The 26,253-nt window shown below is 44.7% G+C and overlaps 1 protein-coding gene across 1 annotated transcript in view; it reads left to right on the forward strand.

The window, feature by feature from the left end:
* The window catches only part of LOC115392397 (UPF0606 protein KIAA1549L-like), a 153,069-nt gene that overhangs the window by 32,406 nt on the left and 94,410 nt on the right, over positions 1-26,253 (forward strand). The window contains exons 6-8 of the mRNA XM_030096987.1: positions 12,308-12,367; positions 13,978-14,138; positions 17,791-17,962. Coding sequence (XP_029952847.1) covers positions 12,308-12,367; positions 13,978-14,138; positions 17,791-17,962 — 393 coding nt within the window. The remainder of the gene's footprint in view (positions 1-12,307; positions 12,368-13,977; positions 14,139-17,790; positions 17,963-26,253) is intronic.

Genomic DNA, 26,253 nt, shown 5'->3' on the forward strand with positions numbered 1-26,253 from the left:
TCTATAGTATTCTTTCTTACAGGTTTTAATTATACTAGTCAATTTATTTTTGTATTTTTTATACTTGGATTCACATTCAGATGTTCTTTTCCGTAGAAACATTTTGTATAGTGTTTTTCTTCCTACACGCATTCAATAATCCCTTCGTCATCCATGGGCAAGATTTTTTCATTTGTGAGGATGTGTGCATTATTACAGGGCAATGTAAGTCATATAGGTGTTTGAATGTGTCAATGAAACATGTATACGCTTTATTTACATCTTTTTCTCTTAGTACGTCATCCCAATTTTGTTCTGACAAGCTTTGGTTAAAGGCATCTATTGCATGTTGTGATCTCTGTCTGATACTTTTCATGGTTATGTTATTAGTATTTTTTTTTGCTCTTATTTTTTCGAATAACACAAAAATCGGTAAGTGATCACTAATGTCATTAATTAATAATCCGCCTGTCATTTTAAATTCCAGAATATTAGTAAATATATTATCAATTAAGGAAGCGCAGTGCGCGGTGACCCTAGTAGGGCGCGTAATTCCTGGATTTCATGACAGGCTATACATAGTGTCCATGAATTTTTCTGTAGGACCATGTGATTTTACTTTCAATAAATCAATATTGAAGTCCCCACATATAAAGGTATCTTTGTGATTGTTATTTGCAAACATAGTTTCCATATACTCAATGAAATCATCCATATCCGCACCCGGCGCTTTATAGATACAAGATATACGCATATTTTTCTTTTTCTCCACGAAAATCTCCACCGTGACACATTCAAACACATGATCCACCGCTATAGTCATATCTTTTACCAGTCGTGCATTCAAATTATTCTGCACATAGAGAGCAACACCACCACCTGATTAATGACTATTTTGATTGTACATTTGATAATTCTCTAATTGGAAATTTCCATGTCTGCTTTCATTCATCCACGTTTATGATACAGCAATTATATTGAAGTTTATATCAAGCTTGTTCACGTACTCATTATCATGTTCAAAGTTCGCATACAGACTCCGACAATTTAAGTGGATTATGGAAAAGTTATCTGACTTATCGAGCACTTTAATTTGTTCATCCTGGTAATATTTAAAAGAATGTACTATGCTATTATGAAAGTAAACATCAGGATCCACATCGTTTAATATATCCACAGGTTTGTAATCATCAAATTTAAATATTTCTAACTCTGACTCTTGAATATCTCTCGCGTCCTCACTGTCAGATGAGGACGAGTCAGTAGGAGAAATATCTGTCATAGTCACGAGTTATTGTTACCTACTCATATGTACGCGTCCAGTTCAGACCACTCCTTGATCAGAAGAACTTTAGCCTGCTCAGGTGGTCCGTTTAGCTTCACAAACACTCTGCAGTTGGATCTCCACGTAGCTTGAATCTTGTTTTGTTCCTGTAGGTATCGAGCCTGCCTCGCAATGTCAGAGTTTTTCTTTGTTAGATGTTCATTCATATATACATTTGTCCCTCTCAATTTCCGTCCTTGCTTCAGTATCACTGTTTTTTGTTTCCTGTTTATGAATGTCAGTATTATGCTTGGTTTTAACATTTTGTCTTTACGAGGCAGAGTGTGGCAGGCTTCAGTGTCCTTACTGTCCATGTTGATTCCTTTGCTCTGCATGAACCAGATCACTTGTTGCTCCACCGTCTCCAGCTCCTCCTCGCTGAGCTCCGTCCTGCTGCTGCAGTAGCCCTGGCATAGATCCGCGGTTTCACATCCAGACCAGATATGATGAGATCATTTAGTCAAGTATATTGTTCCAAATCTGCCAGGCGATTCTCAAGGAATGTTATTTTCTTATCTTTTTCTTCATTTTGTCTCCTTAGTTCTTTCACCTCAAGCGCGAGATTCATTATAGTCACTTGCTGTGTTGAGATTTTCTGCATCTCTGTAGTCAGGGAGATAAGAGATTTTTTTATCTCCTCCAGTTCATCCTCCAATATAGCACCGGCTTTCTTCGGCGGCATGTCGCTGGTTTCGTAGCTCCGTTGCGGGAGTATTTCTCAGAGTGGGGACGTACTCAGCGCCTGAATCTCTCAGGGGCCCTGGAAAATCTCTACAGAACCTGCAGCCACTGCAGAGGTTAGGCAGCCTCTCCTCGCCATTCTCACCGGGGCCCCCTGCTGGTTAAAATGGCTGACATTGAAAATACACACTGTAGTGGTGAAACACTAGCCTCGTAAACCAGCTCCACACACTCCCCATCCACATTTGGATTTCAGAGCTAGGGTGGGTCTGGGGACAAGGCAATACAAACTTGGTGCAGGGGGCGTCGTTACTCCTTTGACTGGCAGCGCACTTCAGCCAATCAGTGCTTCAAAACAAATATGTCATCAAAATGTGTTAGCTTCTCTACATGCGAACACACACAAAAACGTCCTTTCCTGTGCAGACTCTTGCTCTTGCTTGATTGCTGTAATACTTGGTATTGTGGCTATAACTTTACTTATTGCAGCTTTCAGACGATGGTCAGTCCATCTCCGTAATGTCCGCTATGTCTGTTTTGGAAAAACCTATGCACAGTGATAGCATCACTTCCGGTTTTGCCACCGGAATTCGCCCAAAAAAATTGAAAACAACAAGCGGCAACACCGATTGGCTCAGACGTCACACTGCTCCATCGCATTCTCTTTCTATTGGCTTGTCCCCAGACCCTCCCCAGCTCCAAAATCCAAATGTGGATGAGGAGTGGGTCTGGCTGGTTTATGAGGCCAGTGAAACACAGCCAGGTCAAAAACAGAGGACACACTGATGGAAAGACCTGGTTAGAACCAGGTTCAAGGGGTTAGAACCGGTTCCAGGGTGGTTAGAACCAGGTCCAGGGTGCTAGAACCAGGTCCATGGTGTTAGAACAAGGTCCAGGGTGTTAGAACCAGGTCCAGGTTGTTAGAACCAGGTCCAGGGTGTTAGAACCAGGTCCAAGGTGGATTAGAACCAGGTCCATGGTGGGTTAGAACCAGGTCCAGGGTGGGCTAGAACCAGGTCCAGGGTGTTAGAACCAGGTCCAGGGTGGATTAAAACCAGGTCCATGGTGGGTTAGAACCAGGTCCATGGTGGGTTAGAACCAGATCCAGGGTGTTAAAACCAGGTCCTGGGTGGTTAGAACCAGATTCTGGATGGTTAGAACCAGGTTCAGAGTGTTAGAACCAGGGCCATAGTGTTAGAACCAGGTCCAAGGTGGATTAGAACCAGCTCCAGGGTGGGTTAAAACAAGGTCCCGGGCGGGTTAGAACCAGGTCCAGGGAGTTAGAACCAGGTCCAGGTTGTTAAAACCAGGTCCAGGGTGGTTAGAATCAAATCTAGGGTGTTGTAGGTAGGCCCGGGGTGGTTAGAACCAGCTCCAGGGTGTTAGAACCAGGTCCAGTGTGGATTTCAACCAGATCCAGGGTGGGTTAGAACCAGCTCCAGGGTGTTAGAACCAGGTCCAGTGTGGATTTCAACCAGGTCCAGGGTGGATTAGAACCAGGTCCAGGGTGAATTAGAACCAGGTCCATGGTGGGTTACAAACAGGTCCATGGTGGGGTAGAACCAGGTCCAGGGTGTTAGAACCAGGTCCTGGGTGGTTAGAAACAGGTCCATGGTGGGGTAGAACCAGGTCCAGGGTGTTAGAACCAGGTCCTGGGTGGTTAGAAACAGGTCCATGGTGGGGTAGAACCAGGTCCAGGGTGTTAGAACCAGGGGCATAGTGTTAGAACCAGGTCCGGGGTGGATTAGAACCAGGTCTGGGATGGTTAGAACCAGGTTCTGGGTGGTTACAACCAGGTCAAGGGTGTTAGAACCAGGGCCATAGTGTTAGAACCAGGTCCAGGGTGGATTAGAACCAGGCCCCGGGTGGTTAGAATCAGGTCCAGGGTGGGTTAAAACCAGGTTCCGGGCGGGTTAGAACCAGGTCCAAGGAGTTAGAAGCAGGTCCAGGGTGTTAGAACCAGGTCCAGGGTGGATTAGAACCAGGTCCAGAGTGGGTTAGAACCAGGTCCAGGGTGTTAGAACCAGGTCCAGAGTGGATTAGAACCAGGTCCAGGGTGTTAGAACCAGGTCCAGAGTGGATTAGAACCAGGTCCAGGGTGTTAGAACCAGGTCCAGAGTGGATTAGAACCAGGTCCAGGTTCTGTCCTCTGTTGTTTGACATGTTGGTTAAAATCTTAACAGTGACTCTGAGATATCATCAACATGTAAGTCCAGATCAGCAGTTATTAAAATTCTGTTATATTTGGAATGAATCATTGATAAAAAGTTCTGAAGATTCACTAATAAAAACACTGGAGCAACGGGGGTCTATATACTCTCAGGTGTTTTGGGTCATATCTTATAACTTCAGCCCTATTTCAACCCTACTGACTGCCAGAAGGCGGTGCTGGAAGCCTTGAATGTTCCCTCCGCTTGCCCCCCTTTCCCGCCCTTTGCTCGGCTTATCGGAATGATCCCGGCCGTTAGTATCACAGCTACTGTTAGTAGAAGTTGCTTGCAGTCCCAGGTTATAGTATTTCTCCCACCTTTTTGGGACACACTGTAGCTGCTCACCTCACGGTGCGTGTTAGCCTTGCTGGCACTGGTGAGGGTTAGTCTAACCGTAACCCTAACCCTTTTTTTGTATATAGGTTAACAGACTTTATTTCCAGTCAGAGCGAAACACTTCTTGTTGAGCTAGATACCATTTCTTCTCTAATTTTCCTGCTGATTTAATACTTGCAATTGTTTGTTAAGCCATCAAGCTATCCTCCTCTGAGTTGTTTTTATCTTCAGGAGATCAATTTAATCAAGTGTGGTGCAAGCTGTCATTATCTGGAATGCTGTATGCCATACAGTGTATGCCATCGCCATAGAATATCTCCTGGCTCAGCTCAGGAGCAGTCTACCAGGCCTGGCTCTTCCAGGGACTGGAAGAGCTGTTGGGTTGTCAGCCTATGCTGACGACGTAACAGTTTTCATAGCCAGTCCAGACATCCTGACATTGCAGAGTGACCTGTCCTTATATGAACAGGCCTCTTCAATTCAATTCAATTCAATTTTATTTATATAGCACATTTAAAAAAACAACTTCAGTTGACCAAAGTGCTTCACAGAGACACAAAGTAAAAAGAGAAAGATAGAATAAGTAAATGACAATAAAAGGCTCACCTAAACATATTTATAAAAACACAAATAAGACAAATACGACATCAAGAATATACTCCAGTTTAGCTAGTGTTTAAAAGGCCTTCGAGAAGAGGTGTGTTTTCAGTCTGGACTTAAACTGTCCTACAGACTAGCAGGACCTGACATCCAGGGGGGGCTGTTCCAGAGGAGGGGGCAGCGACCCAGAAGGCTCTGTCACCTCTGGTTTTTAGCCTGGCTTTAGGGACAACCAACCGGAGCTGGTCAGCTGACCTCACGTCTCTGGTCGGCGTGTAGGGCTGCGACATATCAGTCAGGTATGAAGGGCCCAAGAAGTGCAAACATTTAAAAGCGATCAATAAAACTTTAAATTCCACTTGAAAGCGGACAGGCAGCCGATGTAAAGAGCACAGCACAGGGGTGATGTGCTCCCGCTTCTTTGTTTTAGTCAGCAGATGGGCTGCAGCATTTTGTACGCTTTGCAGGCGCTGCAGGGCGCCCTGGTCCTGCCCTGGTCCAGCTCTGGTCCAGCCCTGGTCCAGCCCTGGTCCTGCCCTGGTCCAGCTCTGGTCCAGCCCTGGTCCTGCCCTGGTCCAGCCCTGGTCCAGCCCTGGTCCAGCCCTGGTCCAGCCCTGGTCCAGCCCTGGTCCAGCTCTGGTCCAGCTCTGGTCCAGCCCTGGTCCAGCCCTGGTCCAGCTCTGGTCCAGCTCTGGTCCAGCTCTGGTCCAGCCCTGGTCCAGCCCTGGTCCAGCCCTGGTCCAGCCCTGGTCCAGCTCTGGTCCAGCCCTGGTCCAGCCCTGGTCCAGCCCTGGTCCAGCCCTGGTCCAGCTCTGGTCCAGCTCTGGTCCAGCTCTGGTCCAGCCCTGGTCCAGCCCTGGTCCAGCCCTGGTCCAGCCCTGGTCCAGCTCTGGTCCAGCCCTGGTCCAGCCCTGGTCCAGCCCTGGTCCAGCCCTGGTCCAGCTCTGGTCCAGCCCTGGTCCAGCTCTGGTCCTGCCCTGGTCCAGCCCTGGTCCAGCCCTGGTCCAGCCCTGGTCCAGCTCTGGTCCAGCCCAACATACAACGCATTACAATAGTCCAAACGAGATGTTATAAATGCATGGATCACTCTTTCAAAATCAGCCAGAGGAAGGTAAGATTTAATTTTGGCCAGAGTCCTCAAATAGAAAAAAGCTGGGCTTGATGACAGAACTAATGTGTTTGTAAAATTTAAACAAAGGGTCGACCATCACCCCCAAGTTTTTCACAAAATTCCGGCAGAAGGAGGACAGAGGACCAATAACACTGTCATGTCCTTGCAGGGGGTTATTGGGACCAAAACACCAAAATCTCAGTTTTATCCTTATTTGGGTTCAGGAAATTTGCTCTCATCCATGTCTGGACGCCACTGAGACAGTCCTGCAGTGTTTTTACTGCAGACTGACAGTCACTGGCCGTAACGGGTAAATAAACCTGGATGTCATCTGCAAAACAGTGAAAGCCAACTTTATGCTTTTTAAAAATAGAACCCAAAGGGAGCATATACAGAGCGAACAGGACAGGTGCTAGTATTGAACCCTGGGGAACACCATAATTGAGTGGAGACACAGAGGATGAGTATTGTCCCAGATTTACAGAGAAGCTTCGATCAGAGAGACAGGATGGGAACCGGCTGAGTGCTGTACCCATGTGTCTTCAGGCGGGACAGAAGGATGCTGTGATCCACAGTATCAAAAGCAGCAGAAAAGTCTAAAAGCAAAAGGACAGCAGATTTTCCTGCGTCAACAGTTAAAAGAAGGTCGTTAAAAACTTTTAAAAGGGCAGTTTCAGTGTTGTGTCGCAGTTTGAACCCTGATTGGAACTTTTCCCCAATTTTGTTTAAAGGGCCTGTATCATGCTTTTTTAGCTCGTCCAAACCTTATTATTGCCATTAACATGGTAATAGTTTATTTTTGGCGCTAAGGAAAAGTCATTTTGTGTTAAATAAAGGATTTTTGGAGGTTAATTCTGAAACCTGGAAGAGAAAACGCTCCGTTTCACTGAAAATCCCGCCTCTCCCCCTGTGGACTTTGACTGACCGCGTGCTTCAACCAATTCAACCAATCGGAGCTGCGTTAGCGTCTCTAAGGGTTAGCTTTAGCTCTTTAGCTTTAGCTTCGCTACACGCAAACACACGTCTTTTCCTGTTAGAAACTCACCAAGCGCAGACTCTTCAGACTCTTGCGCTTGCGTGATTGTTGCTTTCAAACGATGGTTAATGTTTGTCTTCGTAATCGGAGCTACAAAAAGCGGCAACGCTGAATGCTGAGGACCTGCGTGGGGGTGGGGGTGGGGGGGTGGGGTGGGAGAAGAGTGGTGGGGAGGAGTTCAACTTTTGTGACGTAGCTACTTAGGTTTGAAGAGTTTCAAACGAGCTGTTTTCTACCCGAAGGGAGGGGCTGCTGTAAAGAGCAGCAGACTGAAAAAGATTACTCAGACATGCATGGATGAAAGGAAATAACATTTTGGGGGTGGTTTTAAAGGGTAATTCAACTTTGGGGCATGCTAAAAACCCTAAAAAAGTGGATTTTGCATGTATAGGTCCTTTAAATCAAGGTAAGCCTGCAGCTGGTTATAGGCAACTTTCTCCAAAACTTTGGACACAAAGGGCAGCTTTGAGATGGGTCTAAAGTTAGACAACACATTTGTATCAGGTTCCATCTCTTTGATGAGTGGCTGTATAACAGCATGTTTCAGTGAAGAGGGATAACATCCAGACATTAAAGAGACATTCACCATTTGCACAATGCATGGACCAATACAATCAAAAACATCCCTAAACAAGCGACTTGGGGACAATGTCCAGAGGACATGAAGAGGGTTTCAACTGCTGAACTATTTTAGTCAGTTCAGTTAGAGACACAGGTTCAAAACAGTCAAAACTGGAATGACAAACTGATGGAGCCGGTGGGTCGTCTACGGACGAAGAAGACAATCTGAGAGCAGAAATTTTGTTTCTGAAAAATGACAGGAAATTTTCACGAAGGGTTTCTGAGGGCGCATGAATAATTTTATCACACGGATTTACAAAAGATTTCAGCGTGTTGAAAAGCAACTGAGGTTTGTGATAATTTGTGGACACCAGGTTTGACAGAAAAGTACCTTTTGCAGCTGTAACTGCTCTCTGATGCTCCATGAGCCTATCCTTTAGTATTTGCATGGAGATTTGGAGACGGTCCTTTTTCCACTGCCGTTCAGTGCGCCTACAGCGCGTCTGAGGTTATGCGTCACTTCATTTATTCAGGGTTGCGCATTTCGCTTATGGCGCTTTAGCCTAAAAGGAGCTACTGCATCTAAAACGTTTGTGCGAGTGCTATTAAAATATGAAAGAAGTTCATCTAAGGAGAGATTTTGAAAATCAACGTGATACATTTCGCTGAAAGTGCCGGAAAATGAGGAGGCTGTCTGGGAATTGATTGTGCGCACCCGACGAGCCGGAGCGCGCGGAATGACCATGCACTGAGACAGCATTACTGCAAATAGTATCGCAAAGTGATCCAAAATGTGCGTTTCACAAATATCACTCATGCTTACATTAAAGGTATAATGGATGATGTTTTAGCCAATGAATGGCGTGATGATAGCGTCAACTATTGGTCCTCCGACATGTCAATCACGCTGAAGAAATGCTTGTGTCACGCCTTCAAGCGCCCTCGTAGGAGCAGCAGAGCAGGTAGAATGGTCTGGCGCATGTGCGTTTTCAAAAAGCGAGTAACAGACGTTTGGCTTCGACTTTTTCGAGAAAATCGTCCGTTATACCTTTAAGACCATGGGACAGCATCAGGTCCAGGGTGTGCCCTTTGTCATGTGCAGAACCAGACACCGACTGTGTCAAGTTAAAAGAATCAATCAGATTTAAAATTATTTGGCCAGAGGTCTGGATTCACAACAGACATGAATATTAAAATCCCCAACGATTAAAAACTGATCAAAGTTCAGGGACAAGCCTGATAGAAAGTCTGTAAAGTCCTGAATAAAATCTTTGTTAAACTTTGGAGGGCGATACACCAATGTACACATGACTGGAGTATCAACGTTTATCACAAATGTCTGAAGCTCAAAGCTGGAAAATTAATCTGCCGGTACCTGCCGACAGGTGTAGCTGGATCTGTACACGGTTGCCAGTCCTCCACCTCTACCCGTGGTCCAGGGTGACTTAAGATAAAAGCAGTCAGGAGGTAACAGCTCGGAGAACGGGGTGGACTCACCAACATGCAGCCATGTCTCCGTGAGCAACATAAAATCCAGCTTCCGCGACGTGAAGAGATCAATCAGAATAAATGTTTTGTTGGCTAGCGATCTAGCATTCAGCAGGCCCATGCGCAGAGTCACATCCTCGCAGGCCCGTGGAGAGGTTCGGCTCAGCGGCCGGAGTGATCAAAAATCCATGGCGCGGTGCTTGGCGAGGCGCTTGTGCAGCGGCGCTGCTAGCGGCAGGTGCCGGAGGCCGGAGTCCAGGCGCACGGGAGCCACGGGCTGAATCCACCGCTATCCATGCGCTCCTTGGAGCGAGGGGCATCCAGGCGTACAGAAGAGAGGGGTAATCCCCGAATTAGATCTCCAGCATGCCTTGATTCTCATGAAAACATCTCTGCATTTTCCGCGCTTTCTGGTCCTCTTCTTCCGCGTTGGGACAGGTGAGCGCAGCAGGTAAGCTGGTACTGAGGCCAGGTGAGGAGGAAGTTTGGATGTTTGATCCTCAAAATTGCGGCTTAGCCAGACCCAGTAGGATCGGTTCAGATCAATGAGTGCCTGGCGATTATACACTGGCAAACCAGAGATATCCTGCCACAAAACACAAAACAATGCAGCAACAAGCAGCAGTTTAAGCAGAGCGGGTAGACGGCTGCCGCTACACAGTGGTGCCATCTCGCCACGCCTCAGCTAAAGTTAACTGGGCGAAGTGTGAGCGGCTTCTTCTGGAGCAGTGGACAAACTGACCGCAGCCAGTATTTCCTGCTGGGCTGCAGTGGAGCACTACTGGCATGTGTCTAGAAACCAGTGACCGACAAAAAATAACAGAGGGTTTGGCAGGGAGAGTCGGTGCCTGATTGTCTGGAAGGACCTGGGTCCAGCCACAGCTGTCTTACAGGGCGAGGACTTTAGTTGCTAACACCCTGGCTGTGTCCATGCTGTGGCACCAGTTCTGGTGAAGGACGTACTAAGAAGACTGGTGGATTTTTTTCTGGGGTGGAGCTCACTAGACCAGGGCCCCTATGCTGTACCTTCCACTGTGTGTGTGTGTGTGTGTGTGTGTGGGGGGGGGGGGGGGTGCAAGGATTGGTTAACCTTAGCAGTAGACTGCAAGCACTCCAGCTTCAGACTGCAAAACCATACCTGTACCACCCGGAGCAGCCTTGGACGGGAACGGCATCCATGCTGTTTGTGAAAAAAAAAAAAAAAAAAAAAACTTCCACGACAGCACACACTTTTTCCTGTTGAACCTGACTAGTGTTGATCTCTCACACACATCAGTCTTCTACCAGTCTGTCCTCAATGCCTGGAGAATGGTCTTTGCAGTCCGAAGAGACTCCTTCCAGGTGTTTGGCAGCATTGGAGAGGAGTCACTGTTCCACAACCCCATGAGCCAGACCAGGCTACTCTGCTCCACCGCCATGGAACGGGTTTTAACATCAGTTGGTCTGATCAAGTTGGGAGACCTGAGGACGTCTGGACAGTGGAAGACTGCAGGAAGACTGAGTCATGACATGGGACTCTGGTGGAGAAGCTGCTGGACCAGGTGGAGGCAGCTCTCCCTGGCCCTCTCCAGGAGGTTCTCGGGAGGGACCCCCAGGGGGACCATCCACCTACAATCAGTGTCTTTCCACAGCTGTCACAGAACAGGAAACAGACTTGTCTCGTATTCAACACCCAAGCTACTGGACCTCTTCAAAGCAAGGAAGAAGTCTGTCCATGGTCACTGCCAGAGGCTGAGCTTCTCCTTGTTTTGCTGCAGCAGTGGTTGGCCCGGTTACACCACGTTGTCCACTACAGCCTGCTCATCTTTGGAACAAAATACTCTGTACGCCATCGAGGAAAGATCAGTCTGCTTAACGTCCTGTTGGGTCCGGCACAAATGGGCATTTGGCTAACTCACCTAACAGAATCTAAGGTGCAGGATAATTACAGATATTCAAAGGCCTGGTGGCTGCTCGGCTCAGAGTGGAGTTCACTTTCTGCCAGATGGTGGTGGTGTCAAATGGGCATATTCTTCAGTTTAGAAGGTATCATTTGTCTCGTGTGTTTTTGCTGTGTTTGTGCGCAGGTTGGCTTTTTTTTTTTTGGTCTTTCACTTCTAATCACGACTCCCTTTGGAACCGCAATCTGAATTGATGTATCTTTTTTTTTTTTTTTTAACCCCCCCCTTCCCCACAATTTCTGTCTGAGTTCCTTTAACTCTGTTTTCCTTTTCAAGACGGAGCGCCTGCAAGTAGCTGCCTGGGTGTCTTCAAATCCCATTCATGTCGTTGTAACTTGTAACTTGTAACTTCTGTAACTTGTTGCAATGACAAATAAATCATTTCATTCCAATAATATAATAGTGAGTTAAAAATGTTGGATTTTGAAATAAGTTTGACTGAAAGAAACACTGGCTTTGTCGACACTAGACTAGGAAATTATACAATATTGATTGGGTTAAATAGAATTGCATTAGTAAATAGAGAGGAAATAGTTTTCATTGACTAAAACTGGGATAAATCATTGGTTTTTGTTGACTCAAACTAGACTAAAATAGTCATGGGTTATTCTGACTAAAATAAGACTACATTTCTCAGACTTTTAATCGACTAAAACTTGACTAGAAGAGTTTGAACATGACTAAAACTAACAAAAACTGAAAAGACAGTTTGCCACAAAGACTAGACTCAAACTAAAATCAAACCAGGATGGCAAAATCAATAGTAATTCTACCTGCTGTGACTGCAGAGATTGATGGACTGATGGAATGTTTGAAACTAAGGAGGGAGTCTTTGATCAAGTCTGACCGACAAATGGGAATTGATTTTCTAACTTGTGAATGTGACAATGATTTTGGAAATGTAAAAAGAATATTGAAATGTGAATAAAGGCTGTTTGAAAAAAAAAAACAAAAAAAAAAACCACTGTCTCTCCCTCTTTCTGTCTCTCTGTCCTCTCTCTCTCTGGTAAATATAAATGTCTCTGTCTTTTGTCTTTCCAGCTCTTGAATATCATAATCTCAACACATCGACAGCGACCAAAATCTACTGGGTGAAAACAGGTGAGAACTCCTCTCTGCCCTGTTCACCCCCTGCTGTGTGTGTGTGTGTGTGTGTGTGTGTGTGTGTGTGTGTGTGTGTGTTAGGGTTGCCAACTGTCCCGTCTTAGCCAGGACATATTTGAGCCAAAAGTGGCGTGTCCCGTACAGGACGTTGTTTGTCCCAGCCGCACGAGTTAAGGCAAGACGCATGTTTTTTTTTCTCTCTCTGTGTTCTGAAGGCTGTATGGCATGGCATGTAATTCGAGGGCCCAGCCACTAGGGGCGCTAAAACTAGAGCAGTAGCGCACCAAGCAGAGTGAAGAAGAAACTCACAGTAGCTGCTCCCTTTGGGTCAGAAGAAGAAGATGGTGTAAGGCTATGTGGAGTTTGATCTGGTGTTTCTGTCTGTTAGTTCAAGTTCAAGTTTCTATTTTTATCTCTTGATCTGCCGCTTGTGCGTCCAGAGACATGTCAGTTTGTGCCGTTTCCATATCAGATATATCATGTTTAGTTCATTGATGTGTGTCTGCTGCTGCAGACTGTGGAGTGTTTTCAGTTTAGAAACGGAACCTTGTTGGTTTTTTTGTTCAGAAGGTTTTTTAGTTTTGATTTTGCACTTATTGAGTTGAAAATAAAAAAAAGAACATGTTAAAATCCAGACGAGACAGCAGCTGTTTGATGTTACTTTGCACATTTAGCAATAAATATAGAATAGAAGACTTTATTAATCTCACAGTGGAGAAATGTACAGGTGTACAGGCTCATAGAACCCACAGCAGGATGCAAAAGTAATGAATGGTGCAATAATTAACAAGTAACAGTGCAAATCATACTAGGATTGATAATAGAAGTTAAAGACAATGAAGATCTAATTGTATGTACAACATGAATCTTAAAAATATAACAGGGAATATATAATATATACAATATATACAATGCAATATGCAATATACGATGAAACATATAACTATACAGTACGATATATAATATGAACAATATGCTTTAGCGGAGTGAATGGATGATAAAGTGTCGCTGAATTTCTTTAGGGGGGGTGCAGGATATTATAATGTCCAGGATTATTGCTCATATTCTACACAGTAGAAGTGTCCAGCCTGACAGCGGTGGGGATGAGAGGCCTGTGGCAGCTCCTTCCTGCTCTGAGGGTCTCAGTCTCCTCTGAAGGAGCTGCTGAGCTGCTCTACGTCCGGTCAGTGGCTGAGAGCTGCTGTCCATCATGATGATGCTGGAATGATAACTGTCTCACTGTGGGCCTCAAACACAAACTGATCAAGCTGATCATGAGTTATTACAATCTTGCTACTGTAGGTGTGATGCAGTAGCCTCATGTGTTTTTATAGTCTGTAGTAGGTATAACTGTGGCAAAATGCTGTTATATATGTGTTTTGACCCCCCCAAAACCCAGTTTTTTTCAGCTGCCCACGAGAGGCGTTCCTTATTTCAATCTCTGGGAGTTGGCAACCCTAATGTGTGTGTGTGTGTGTGTGTGTGTGTGTGTGTGTGTGCGTGCGTGTGTGTGTGTTTGTTGCTCTGACTTCTCGTCTTTCACCTCTTCCCTGCTGGAGCCCTGTGTTTCTTTTCTCACCTCAGTCTTTTCCTGTCCGTCCTGGCAGTTATCCAGGATGTAGACGCCTCCTCCCTGGAAGCTAACTACCAAAGCTTTGCCAGCCTGATGGAGCAGCGCCTGGCCGAGCTGTTCCTGGTGGCAGGCAGGCAGACCCCTCGTATAGCCAGGTCTCGTCGGGCCACCACTGTAGGGGGCTACACTGTACAGGTCAGTGCAAGTTGGCGTTGCATTTAGTTCTGTTCTTCTTTTCTTCAACTTCTAATTTTCGCAGTAATTGTTATCCTGAAGTGTCTTCTCTGATTGCCATTATTGCAGCTCACGCTGGACTCAATCAAAGCACCCAGCTTATTCTGATCGACTTTTTGACTTTTGACTTTTTTATTTTTTCACACATCATAACATAAACTACAGTACATGCTGCATAGAGATATCAGAGTAATTTGATGCATGAAGGGGTCACCCCAAAAAAGCTATTTAAAGCTTATGATAGGGGGCCCGGGTGCCCACACATAACAAATAACTGAAACAAACGACTCGAACAAACAACAACAAACAATCCCAGTGTCATGATAACAGTAGATCATTCTATATGGTCATTGTACAATAACAGATGCATATGTCAATAGGTGGAACGAGATACAAGCACCAGTTATAATTATGTTTTTTAGTACAGTCAAGAAATTAAATATACATTGATGGGAGTTGTATTTTTAATCTTTTTTTGAAGGTGGAAATGGAATGTGACAATTTTAGTTTCTCGTCGAGCTCATTCCAATCTGTGGTCCTCTGGACACGATACTAAAGCTGGTACATTTTAGTCTTCATTTTTTTCCGGTAATTGTATTGATGTTCCTAGTAATATATTTGTGTACTGGATGAAAGATTGGAATGAGGTTGCATAGTTTATGATTTAGTTTATGAACAGTTTGGTACATGACACAAGCATTCTGGAAGCAGTTCTGTTCAGCAAGCCTCAGAAGTTTATAGCGATAGAAAAGTATTCTTGTCGGTGCATTAAACTCAGCCCATGATAAAGCTTGTATAATTTTCTTTGAAGTATCTCAAGTTTTTGTAAATAAGTTGGAAATGTATTACACCATATAATGTTACAATATTGTAGATGGGGCTCAAACAAGGTCTTGTATAGGGTGAGAAGTGCAGATCGTGGTAGAAAATGTCTCAACTTAAAAAATAAAGCAGCACATTTAGACAATGTTTTTGTAAGGTCCTCAATGTGACATTTAAAATTAAGAAATTCATCGATTAGAATCCCCAGGAATTTTGTAAAGCCAACTCGTAGGATATTCTGTCCATTAATTTGTAGATATATTTGCTTAATGTCTGCTTTTTTATTGGAGCGGAAAACAATATAGTTTGTTTTACTGACGTTAAGTCAAGCTTATTGCATCTGGACCAGGTGTCAGTTTTCTTTAACTCTCTGTTTATGATTTGCTCCAGCATGTTTGGGTTATTATGAGAGAAAAACAAGTTTGTGTCGTCTGCAAATAATACTTTATGTGGTACAGGTAAAGAGTTAACAAAGTCATTTATATATAAGACAAAGAGAAGCGGCCCTAAAATGTAACCCTGAGGAACCCCGTGATTGATGAATTTACACAATGAAGTTTGGTTATTTACATAAACATATTGTTGTCTTCCATATAAATAGCTACAAAACCAGTCTAGTGCTCGGCCTCTAATGCCATAGTGATCTAATTTCTTGATTAAGATATTAATCTTGATGGTATCGAATGCTTTCGATAGGTCCAGGAAGATGCCAATACCGTAGTCACCTTTATCTATCGCATCATTTATTTTATCAGTTAGATCCAATACAGCCATGTATGTTGTATTTTTCTTTCTGAATCCATACTGAGATGGAACTATAACATTTAGCTTATCTAGGTAGCTGTTAAGTCTGTTGTATACTACTCTTTCCATAACTTTGGAAAGAGTGGGCAGGATGGAAATTGGACAGTAGTTGCTGAGATCATTCTTATCACCAGATTTAAAAACTGGTGTAACTTGTGCAATTTTTGCCACTTGTGGCACTACTCCAGAAAGTAGTGACAAGTTTATGCAGTAGGTAAGAGGTGCAGTAATTATATTGGCTATGCCTTTAAGAATTTTACTGGAGATTTCATCAGTTCCAGCTGAATTTGAATATTCATTGATAATAATTTTATAGACTTCGTCACAGTTAGTTGGCTTCAGAAAGAAAGAGTTCAGGTAGTTGCCTGATAAGTAGTCTTCAGGGGAGGCATTTGAGGTTGACCCGATGTACTAGATAGTTTTCCTTCAATGGAGACAAAGTAATCATTAAATTTATCAGCAAGACTGACATTACCAGTGATATTACTTATGGTGCGTTCACACCGGACGCGTCGCAAGGGTCGTGAGCGGCGCTTTTCTATGCAAAGTCTATAGTGGACGAGCGTCGTGGAGCGGCGGGCGGCGGGGCGGCGCATCAGGAGCGTCATGAGCGTCGCTTTTCGAGCGTTTCGAGCGTCGACGCCCACGACGCTCGTCCCCGGCGTCAGGAGCGTCATGAGCGTCGCTTTTCGAGCGTTTCGACCGTCGACGCCCACGACGCTCGTCCCCGGCGTCAGGAGCGTCGTGAGCGTCGCTTTTTGAGAGTTGGGAAAACTGAACTTTCGACACGCTGCCGCTGAGCGTCAACCAATCAGAGACGATCCCTCCGGTGCTACGTCACTACGAGTGATCCGAGCACCGATGCGGGCCGGCCAGTGTTGCTAACTTGACGACTTTCTCGCTAAATCTGGCGACTTTCCAAAGCCTCTTGGCGACGTTTTTTTGTCAAAAGCAACTAGCGACAAATCTAGCAACCTTCTCCGGTGCTCTGGAGACGTGACAGGACGTCTCGCTGCTGTCGTCAATGAGCAGCGGGTGCTGCGTGAGCCCCTCCCCCGTCCCAAAGCGCTCACAGCGGTCAGTCTCAGCAGCGCCCCCTGCTGCAGGCAGAGCAGAGAGGAGCAGACCAGCCAATAGCCACTTTTCCGACGATGACGCGGTCTAGCTTTATTTAACAAATAAAGCCAAGCCGCTCTCCTGATGCGATCCGCCATAGCTGGAAACAGAAATCAGCCTCCAGCGCGCAAATTAACTGACGTGCATCAAGAGCGTCGCGAGCGTCGCGAGCTTTGTGACCACCTGGTGTCAAGCGTCGTGTTTGAAGCGTCACAAGCGTCAGCTTCGAGGCGTAGCGAGCGTCGACGACGCCCGCGACGCGTCCGGTGTGAACGCACCATTAGGGTGTTATCGTTGTCAGGGAGCACGGGGGTCTTTTGGCCCCTGTTCAAAATTTTGTTTAGTTCACTCCAAGATTTCTTAGTCTCCCTGTGATGTATTTTTAATTTCTGCATAATAATTACTCTTGCTCTTTCTAATAATATGTGTAAGTTTATTCCTATGATTAATGTATTCATTTTTGTTATTTATATTTGGATCTTTTAAATAACGTTTATATAATTTTTATTTATTTTTTTATTTTTTATTTTTTTGCTTAATAGATTTTAATATGCCCTTAGTGAGCCATGGACTAGGAATAGTTTTACTGCATGTGATAGTCTTTTCGGGAATGATCCTTTGGATTGAATCTATAATTTCTTTGGTTAGAATGTCAAATGCAGTATCAGTATCACTACAATTGTAGATTCTCTACCATGCCTTAACCTGCAAGTCCTCACTTTGATCAGTTCTTATCTTCGCTGCAGTTTTGGCTGTAGGGGGGAACTATTCTGTTTTCAGTCACCCTGCAGATGTTTGTTTAGCTGGTAGCATCTCTCCTCAGCATAGAATGCAATAAAACATGGTCAAGGCTGTGTTTCCACTCCTCCAGATGGTGAGCATGCGTCGACTTCCTGGTCCCAAGAACCCAGCAGAGATCACGTACTACGCACAGCTGAACGGTTCCCCTATCACTGGGACCACCGCCGCCAAGACCCTCAGCAGCCTGGACTCTCAGACCATGGCCCTGACACTCGGATACTTTGTACAAGTTCAGGCTGAACGTAAGCTCATTATTTGATGGAGGGATGGACGCTAGGAGGATGGATGAATGCATGGAGTTATGAATGGATGGGTAGATCTTTATTGTAATTTCAAAATATGTTTCTTTTCTTTTAATATTTCATTTTTTTCTTCAAACAGGTAAACAGATACACACTCCAAACATCTTACCAAAGATCTTACTCCACAACCCCCCCCACCCAAAAAAAAAGCAAAAAAGAAAAGGAAAACAGCACTGAGGATAGCATTTCCTCATCAAGCTGATTAAATGACAGATTCACCAGTGTATTAAAGGGCAACTCCGGTTTTTTGACATCTGGACCTTATTTCTAGGTGTGTCATGCTCATATACTCACTCAGACAAACATTGTGTAGCATGGAGTCCTTCAGAAGTTATTTAAATGCAACCGATTTAGCCACACTTAGCGGGGCCACGGCAGGGGAGCTTCAGCGCGGGACATCATCTCTGCAAAATCGCTCATTTCGGATATAATTTTTCATCCATTGCCAGTGTTATCATAAAGTCAGCTCGTCTACCGTCTTCAGGTGGGTCAGCTGACAGTTTTCACTAACTTAGCCACAGTTAGCTCTGATGGGAACGTTGGAGCTCCTCTCCCCAGCAGAGAGGCACTTTGAGTCGGCCTCGGCTGTCACGGCGCCTGGGTGCCTGACTTCCAGGGGCCGAGTTGGGCCGATTGGGTAAACGGCCCGGAGCTGCTCCACGGAGGCTGACGGAGGAGCTCCGGGTCTCTGCTCCCAGGCGGAGTCGCGCTCTGCGGCCGGCACGGAGCGCACGGGGACCCGCCGCATAACCACGGAGGTGGAGAGGAGCTCCAACGTTCCCATCCGAGCTAATTGTGGCTAAGTTAGCGAAAACTGTCAGCTGACCCACCTGAAGACGGTAGTCGAGCTGACTTTATGATAACACTGGCGATGGATGAAGAAATATAGCTGAAATTAGCGATTTTGCAGAGATGATGTCCCGCGCTGAAGCTCCCTTGCCGTGGCCCCCGCTCAATCGGTTGGATCTAAATAACTTCTGGACTCCGAGCTGCACCATGTTTGTCTGAGTGAGTGTATGAGCATGACACACCTAGAAATAAGATCCAGGTGTCAAAAAACCGGAGTTGCCCTTTGTCAGTAGAATTACAGTCAGGTCTCCCAACATTATCTGCTGAAGGATTCCAAGTCAGGGCCTACAAAGTAGCCTACAAGTTACTGTTACATTTTGGGCTGTGATCAGATCAGAAGTCTCGGTTCAGTTCTGGGAGTGGTGAGTAAAGGCGGCATGCGGATTGGTTGAAGTGGTGGTGCTTTTTTTTTATAATTGTGCAAATAGACAAAGCAATAACAAAGGAGGAAAACAACAAATCGTTGATAATGTTAGAAAAGAAATGAACGTTCAAACAGAAAATAACCTACGTACACCATGCATAGCTCAGACAATGCAGCGCATCATCGTCTGCCAGAAAGCACACCAATATTGACCCGTGTGTCGGGTGGGAGGAGCCACCAGTCCAGCTCCCACTCTGAGTGTCCAGAGGGAAATCCAGGTTGAGGAAGGGGTGTATTGATTGAGAGGTGGCCAGTGAATGAGCTGTGGGGGAAGAACGAAGGGCAGCTGCTGACCGGGGCAGAGCAGAGCAGGATCCACTCCTGGCCTGTTTTCCCAAGTGTTCTTCAGGCTTTCGTGCTTGGCTAGGCCACCTGGCCTGCATCAGAACCGGTCCAGTGAGTACGTGTGTACACTTATAAAAACACTAGTACTGAATAACATATTGTTATAAATACAAACAGAATCACATATTGTACCATATATATTAGAGCTAGGCAACGATTAAATTTCTTAATTGCGATTAAATGCACCCCAATCCTGGAGTTAATCGCGATTGAAATGGCTCATTTGAAGTCTGCCGAGGCCATTCAAAATGTGTGTGTTACATAAATAATGACCAAAAGTAAGTCCTCAAGAACGAGTTTCTGTTCATTCAATTAGACATAATCAGCAGGCATCACAGCGAACCGACAGGTAATGTGACACAGTTCTGTGTTCATGTGTTATAAACCAGGCCACAGCCACGTCCTGAACAGATGGAAGATGGAAGTTTGTTCAGAACGCACGCTTCATTCTATCTCTGACAGAGAAGACAGGATGAATTCAGTCACGCCGCATTCTGCCTCATACTGACCTTTATGAAGCCAGATTGTGTGTTGAAGGGAAATGTACTTTATTATGTGTGTTTTTAGCACCTGAAGAAGGCCCAGCGGGACAAAACGGTGCACCGGCAAGACACATGATTTAAGTTTCATTTTCATTTTTTTCACATTTGTGCTCGTTATTTCAGTTTGTGCCTTATACCAGCCTTTTCCTCGTGATTTTTCTGATAATTCGGCAGAGTTCAATATGGCAAATAATGAGGAATGGACCGTGTTTCACCGGCAAAAGCGCGAGTGTGTTTTTGACGCTCAGCTGGACGCGCTGTGGGACTGGGGCGGACAGGTTGGGCTTGTTCGCCCCCCACAGCGTTATTCAGCCAGGCTGGGACGGCATACATCCACACTGAAATATATCAAAGTGAATTCATAACTTGCATCCAACTCTGAAAGCAGACATTAACGGCGACATTTTCTTTTCTCGCGCGATAAAACTCTGAATGCTAAGCATGTGGCAGCAGCGGCCAAAACGCAAGCCTTGCATCCAGCTAGAGTGGAAGAGGACGTCACTCTGACTACTTCAAGGACCCTCGCCCTGCCCAACATAAGTTGCACTAATCAATGTGTATTGGTTTATTTGTCTTGGTTAAATTCCTCCTTCCTTGCTACAGAAATGAACAATATTTTGTTGCTTAAGCTCATGTATCACTATATTGATTCACTATACCAAAACCCATTAGAAAAAGAAAGGTTCTCACTGATCTTGGGTCAAATATCGATATGCAATTAATTGAGATTAATTCATTACAAAGGCCCTAATTAATTAGATGAATTCTTTTAATTGAGTCCCACCCCTAATATATATATATATATATTTATATTATAAAAATCCAATTTGAATAAATAATATAAATATAATCAGTCTTCAAGTATCAAACAATCAAAGTGCATGACAGCTCCAGTCATCAACTAGGCTGTAAATGAGAAAACACCTACCTCATATATGAAACCAGCTTAAAGTGCATTGGTCATATTTACAGTCAGGTCATTCAGTCAGACAGGTGAACAATTGTCCCATAAATAAATAACAGTGGTTCAATTAACACTGACATATCCGGAACACAGGCAGCACGACTGAATGAATGAATCTAGCTTTGAATGAATGGATGCTAATGCTAACGTTAACGCGACTCACCAATTTCAAGCAGTTTATTCTCTGTATGGCTCCGCTACAGATGGCCGATGGACCTGAGAGTCACCTCCTATAGTCCTCATTCATAGCATTTAGTTTCAGCTCACATTACATTTTTCCTCTTCTCCAGAGATATTTCAAAAGTGACACACGCTAATATATTGTTAGCAGCTGCTGACATCCTTTCCACTACCTTAAAGTCCAGATTTCTGTCAATGAACAAAGCCACCCCACCTCCACTCTTCTGTCTGTTTCTGTGAACCATATCAAACTTTCAATCACTAAATCACTGCCCTGATCAATGTTTAACCACGTTTCATTATTTAACTTTGTTTCTGAAATTGCAATAATGTTAAATGACGTTTTAACTAACCTAAAAAGAGTTTTCTTTTCAAAGTTGTCATTAAGGCCTCTGCTGTTGAGGTGAATTATTGACAAACTGTTCACTGCATTGATGGTGTTGTTGAATTGATCCTGAGTATAATAATTATAGTTTTCTTTTATATAAGAAAAGAAATTACCATAGTATCTGAGTTAAAATAATTTCTTTTGGTCTGTGGATGGTTTTCAGAGTATTGAAATGTTTGAAGCCGTGGATCATGGTGTCTTGTAAGTTTTTGTGCAGGATTATTTTGTTCAGTGATTGTAACTGGGGTCTCAGATGAAGTGGAGAGTGTTTTCATACCTAATATCTCAGTGAACATTTTTTTGGCCTGCTGCTGCCAGGGTCCACAATGGGCTCACCCTGTCTGAGCTATGCGATGTCTCTCTGCTCTGGCCGCTAGGGCTGTAACGATACACTTATTTGCCGATACAATATGATACACGATGTTCAGCTCACGATACAATATCTATCATGATTTTCGGCCATCGATATGATTCAATACGATTTGAAAAACTAACATCATTTTCTACAATATTTTCAGGGGAAAATGTGATTTTGGTGACATCTAGTGACTGTTCCATTGACTGGGACTGATTTAACCGAACTGAAAAATAAATGCATCAAATACACAATGTTTGGCTCTGACTAGGCAGAGACAGAGTCTACAGCTTGCAAATGCTGGACAAAATGAATCAAAGGCATGGTGAGAAAATTAGTTTTTTTTTAATTGAAACAGTGCAAACTCTAACTTACAAGCCTTTGAGAAGTAAAAAAAAGTGGAACAGCATTGCAATGCACAGTTTCTTTTGTAACTGTCCGCCTGTCACTTCCAAAGCGATCTTGCCACTACGCTTAAAGAGGTCACGGGCGGAAAACACCAATCAGCAGGGGTGATTAACAGGCAGATGAAAAACTTAAGATTGGGAAAAAAACAATCTAGGATATTATATGTCAAACTGAAAGATTTATGGCCCCCAATAAACCCCTCCCCTTGCCATTTGTCCACCATTTGTCCACCGTTTGTCCACCGTGCATTTGTCCCCCCCCAAAACTTCCTTCCTTCTGAGGCCTTTTGAAGTTTTTATGATGGGTTAGGTGTTGAGGAGATGAGTAGGAGCAAGACGGATTACAGTCCGGTCGGCACCAATCCAAGTCGGCCCTGGCCAACTCGGCCCGCCCCCGGATACAGTCAAGTCGGCATCAAAGCCAAGTCGGCCTCGCGGGGGGGGGGGGGGGGGGGGGGGGGGGCTCTCTCAAGTGGCCGAGTTGGTCGGTGCCGACTTGACTGTAAGCTGCTTACCAACTCAGCCAAAAGCCTCTTTTTTTTTTTTTTAATCACGATGCGGCTGTGGTGCGACGATTTGCACAGTTTTTTTTTTTTTCGTGCCGGCTGCGCCACTTCGCACGTAGCAGGCGGAGACTGGAGAACAAACTGTGTGATTATGGTGAATGACAAGTTAGAGGTGGAGAATGGACCTGGAGCTTCATGTTTGACGTCTTGTTTGAACGAGTAGCTTAGCTACGAGCGCGGCAGCGCGAGGCGGCTGTCTGGTCACGTGACCAGATGGGAGCGTATCTATGTTCCCCGGGTCCTATGTTCCCGGACCGGGGAACAGAGGATCTTTTTTCCACATAAGGGTCGTATGTTCCCCGCTTTTCTCCAAAAGGGTCGTATGTTCCCCGCTTTGTATGGACCGGGGAACATAGAACCCTTTTTCTAAATAAGGGTCCTGTGCTCCCCGCCGTGCACTGAAAGTGTCTGCTTGTACAGCGCAGAACCTGCAGTGGCGCATGAAGCGCTCACGCGTCACCTCCAGGTAGAGAGAATTACTGTAGGCTACTGTCAGCTTACAACTAAATGATAATATAAATGGTGTGAAAAATAAATAAACTAATGTAATAAATCTCAACACAACAGCGAACACAGCAGTTGACAGCAGGAGCACTGCAGCGTCTCCAGAGGGGCCAGTTACAGATTCAGGTAAAATATTATATTCTCCAAAGCACAGCAAACCATGTATTTTTCGTTTCCAAAAAATAATTTTAGAACAAATATATTTTCTGAATAAATACCTTTGTCCTGTGGAGCCTGCAGTCCCAGAATCAAATGAGCAGGGTGAGGACGGACCGTGTGGGAAGGTGTCCGTCCTGGTGCAGCCGGGGAGACTTATTTTGCTAATTTTATTATGTTCTTGATTATTATTGATGGTTAATAATACAACTATTTTTTGTGTGTTGGCGTGTGTGTGCGTGTTTATCAGGGAAATGAGTGCGCGGAGTGTGAGTGAGAGGTGACGCTGCTGAAATGCTCACCGTAAAAATTAAATACATTTTAAAACCTGATTTGAGGCATTAATAAAGCAGACATGAGGCATTAAAATTTAGCTGATACTCTGGGCTTAATATTTTGTTTATTTATCTTAATTTCTAATACATTAGATTACAGAAAAACAACCTGTTGTGCTCCGTATGCGCAAAAAACACTGCAAAATGTATGACGGTCTGGCTGAGCGCTGTGGCCTTTGGAGGGGGGGGAAGAATACTGGCAGTTCTAGTGTTCATCATTATTTCCCTCTATTCCTATACTGACGTTCATCTCCACTGTAGGAATCAGCGGAGAGCTCATCCCTCAGGTCATTCATATTCATTTCGGCTTTCTCCGTCAGCGTGACCCCCCCCCCCCCCCCCCCCCCCCCCCCCCCCCCCCCCCCCCCACCCCCCCCCCCCCCCCCCCTCTGCAGCAGCAGACTGTGAGGACTGTGATGAGCCTGTCAGAAAAATGAAGTTCTACAGTACGGAGGAGGGAAACAGTGAAATGTCTTAGAATCTGACCGCTGCATTTGATAATTCATGTGTGTTTTTTCTGTTTTGTTTGTTTTTTTTTTCTTTTGAGCGGATAGTGTGACAAACACAAGCTGCTTATTTAAATCAATAAATATCTTAAATCATTATTTTTGTCCACAGATTGGATTTACACCAGAATAAAAACACGTTTAGCTGTGATTAGGAAAAGTTTCATTAAATGTCCGCTCTGCCCGCACTGAAGGCACAGACTCCTCCAATTTTTTTTATTTAAATTTTTATTAATTTTTTATCAAATATTTTATTATATTTCACTGTTGTTTACATCAACTCGGTTGGTGCAAATGCAAATCTGCGCTCTCGCTGCGGCAAAAAACAAACAACAAAAAAACCTACATCCGAGTGCATCGTCAAAAAACTGTGCAAATCGTAGCGCCGCAGCCGCATCGTGATTTAAAAGAAAAAGAGGCTTTTGGCCGGGTTGGTAAGCAGCTACAGTCAAGTCGGCACCGACCAACTCGGCCACTTGAGAGGCCCCCCCCCCCCCCCCCCCCCCCGCACGAGGCCGACTTGGCTTCGATGCCGACTTGACTGTATCCCGGAGGCGGTGCCGAGTTGTCCAGGGCCGACCTGGATTGGTGCCGACCTGACTGTATCCCGAGCAAGACAGACGGTTAGAGGGGGGTGAATTTATATTGTACTTAAAAATGGCAGAGAAGCGTGTCATGAAGAGGTTATATTACAAGCCGAGTCATCCCGGTAGTTTCGGCAGGGTAGAGCGGCTTCATAAAGCGGTTCAAGATGAGACGGGAAAGAAAGTCAGGGTGGAAGATGTGAAAGACTTTTTATCATCTCAAGACTCCTAAACTCTGCATAAACCGGCTAGGGTACATTTTCCAAGGAACAGAGTTTTTGTTACAAGACCTCTAAAACAATTTCAGGCAGAACTTTGTGATATGTGAGCATTAGCTGACGAAAATGATGGGTATAGTTATTTACTCACGGTCATTGATGTTAGCGTACGTGCGAGCTTTGAGAAAGAAGACCGCGGCTGAGGTGGTGTCTGCCTTTGAATCCGTCTTTCGCGAGAGCCAGACGCCTGAAAAACTACAGACTGATGCGGGAAGAGAATTTTTCAACAAAAGTTTTGAGATTCTGATGAGGAAATACAACATCATACATTTTGCCACAGCCAGTGATCTAAAAGCCTGCGTGGTTGAAAGATTTAACCGAATGTTAAAGACCAGAATTTTACTGCTAAGAACACGCGTCGATACGTGGAAGTCCTGCCAGACTTAGTAAAAAGCTATAACAACACTCACCACAGCAGTGTAAAAACGCGCCCGGCTGATGTGACTAAGGGCCTTCGAGTGTTTCACAATCTGTACGGAACGCCTACACCACGAGACAAGAGAAAACAAAAAATAAAGGTAGGGTTTAAGGAGGGCGATGTTGTCAGAATATCCAAGTTGCGAGGGGCCTTCGATAAAAAATACGAACAGAGATTCACGAACAAAGTATTTACGGTGTCAGAATGCATTCCGCGTACTCCACCGGTATACAAACTCAAAGTTTATGACGGCGAAGTGATCGAAGGTTCATTCTATGAGCCGGAGCTGCAGAAAGTGAAAAAAGACTCATTAACATTTTTTTTTTCAATCATACAGTTTTCAAACAGTCTGTCAGATATTACATTTACTACAAACAGATACGTCTGGATGTCTGTAGCACTTTAGGTGGTTGTATGACCTTTCTAAAGC

The sequence above is a fragment of the Salarias fasciatus genome, chromosome 7 (assembly GCF_902148845.1).
Source record: "Salarias fasciatus chromosome 7, fSalaFa1.1, whole genome shotgun sequence".
In the NCBI taxonomy this organism is placed as follows: Eukaryota; Metazoa; Chordata; class Actinopteri; order Blenniiformes; family Blenniidae; genus Salarias; species Salarias fasciatus.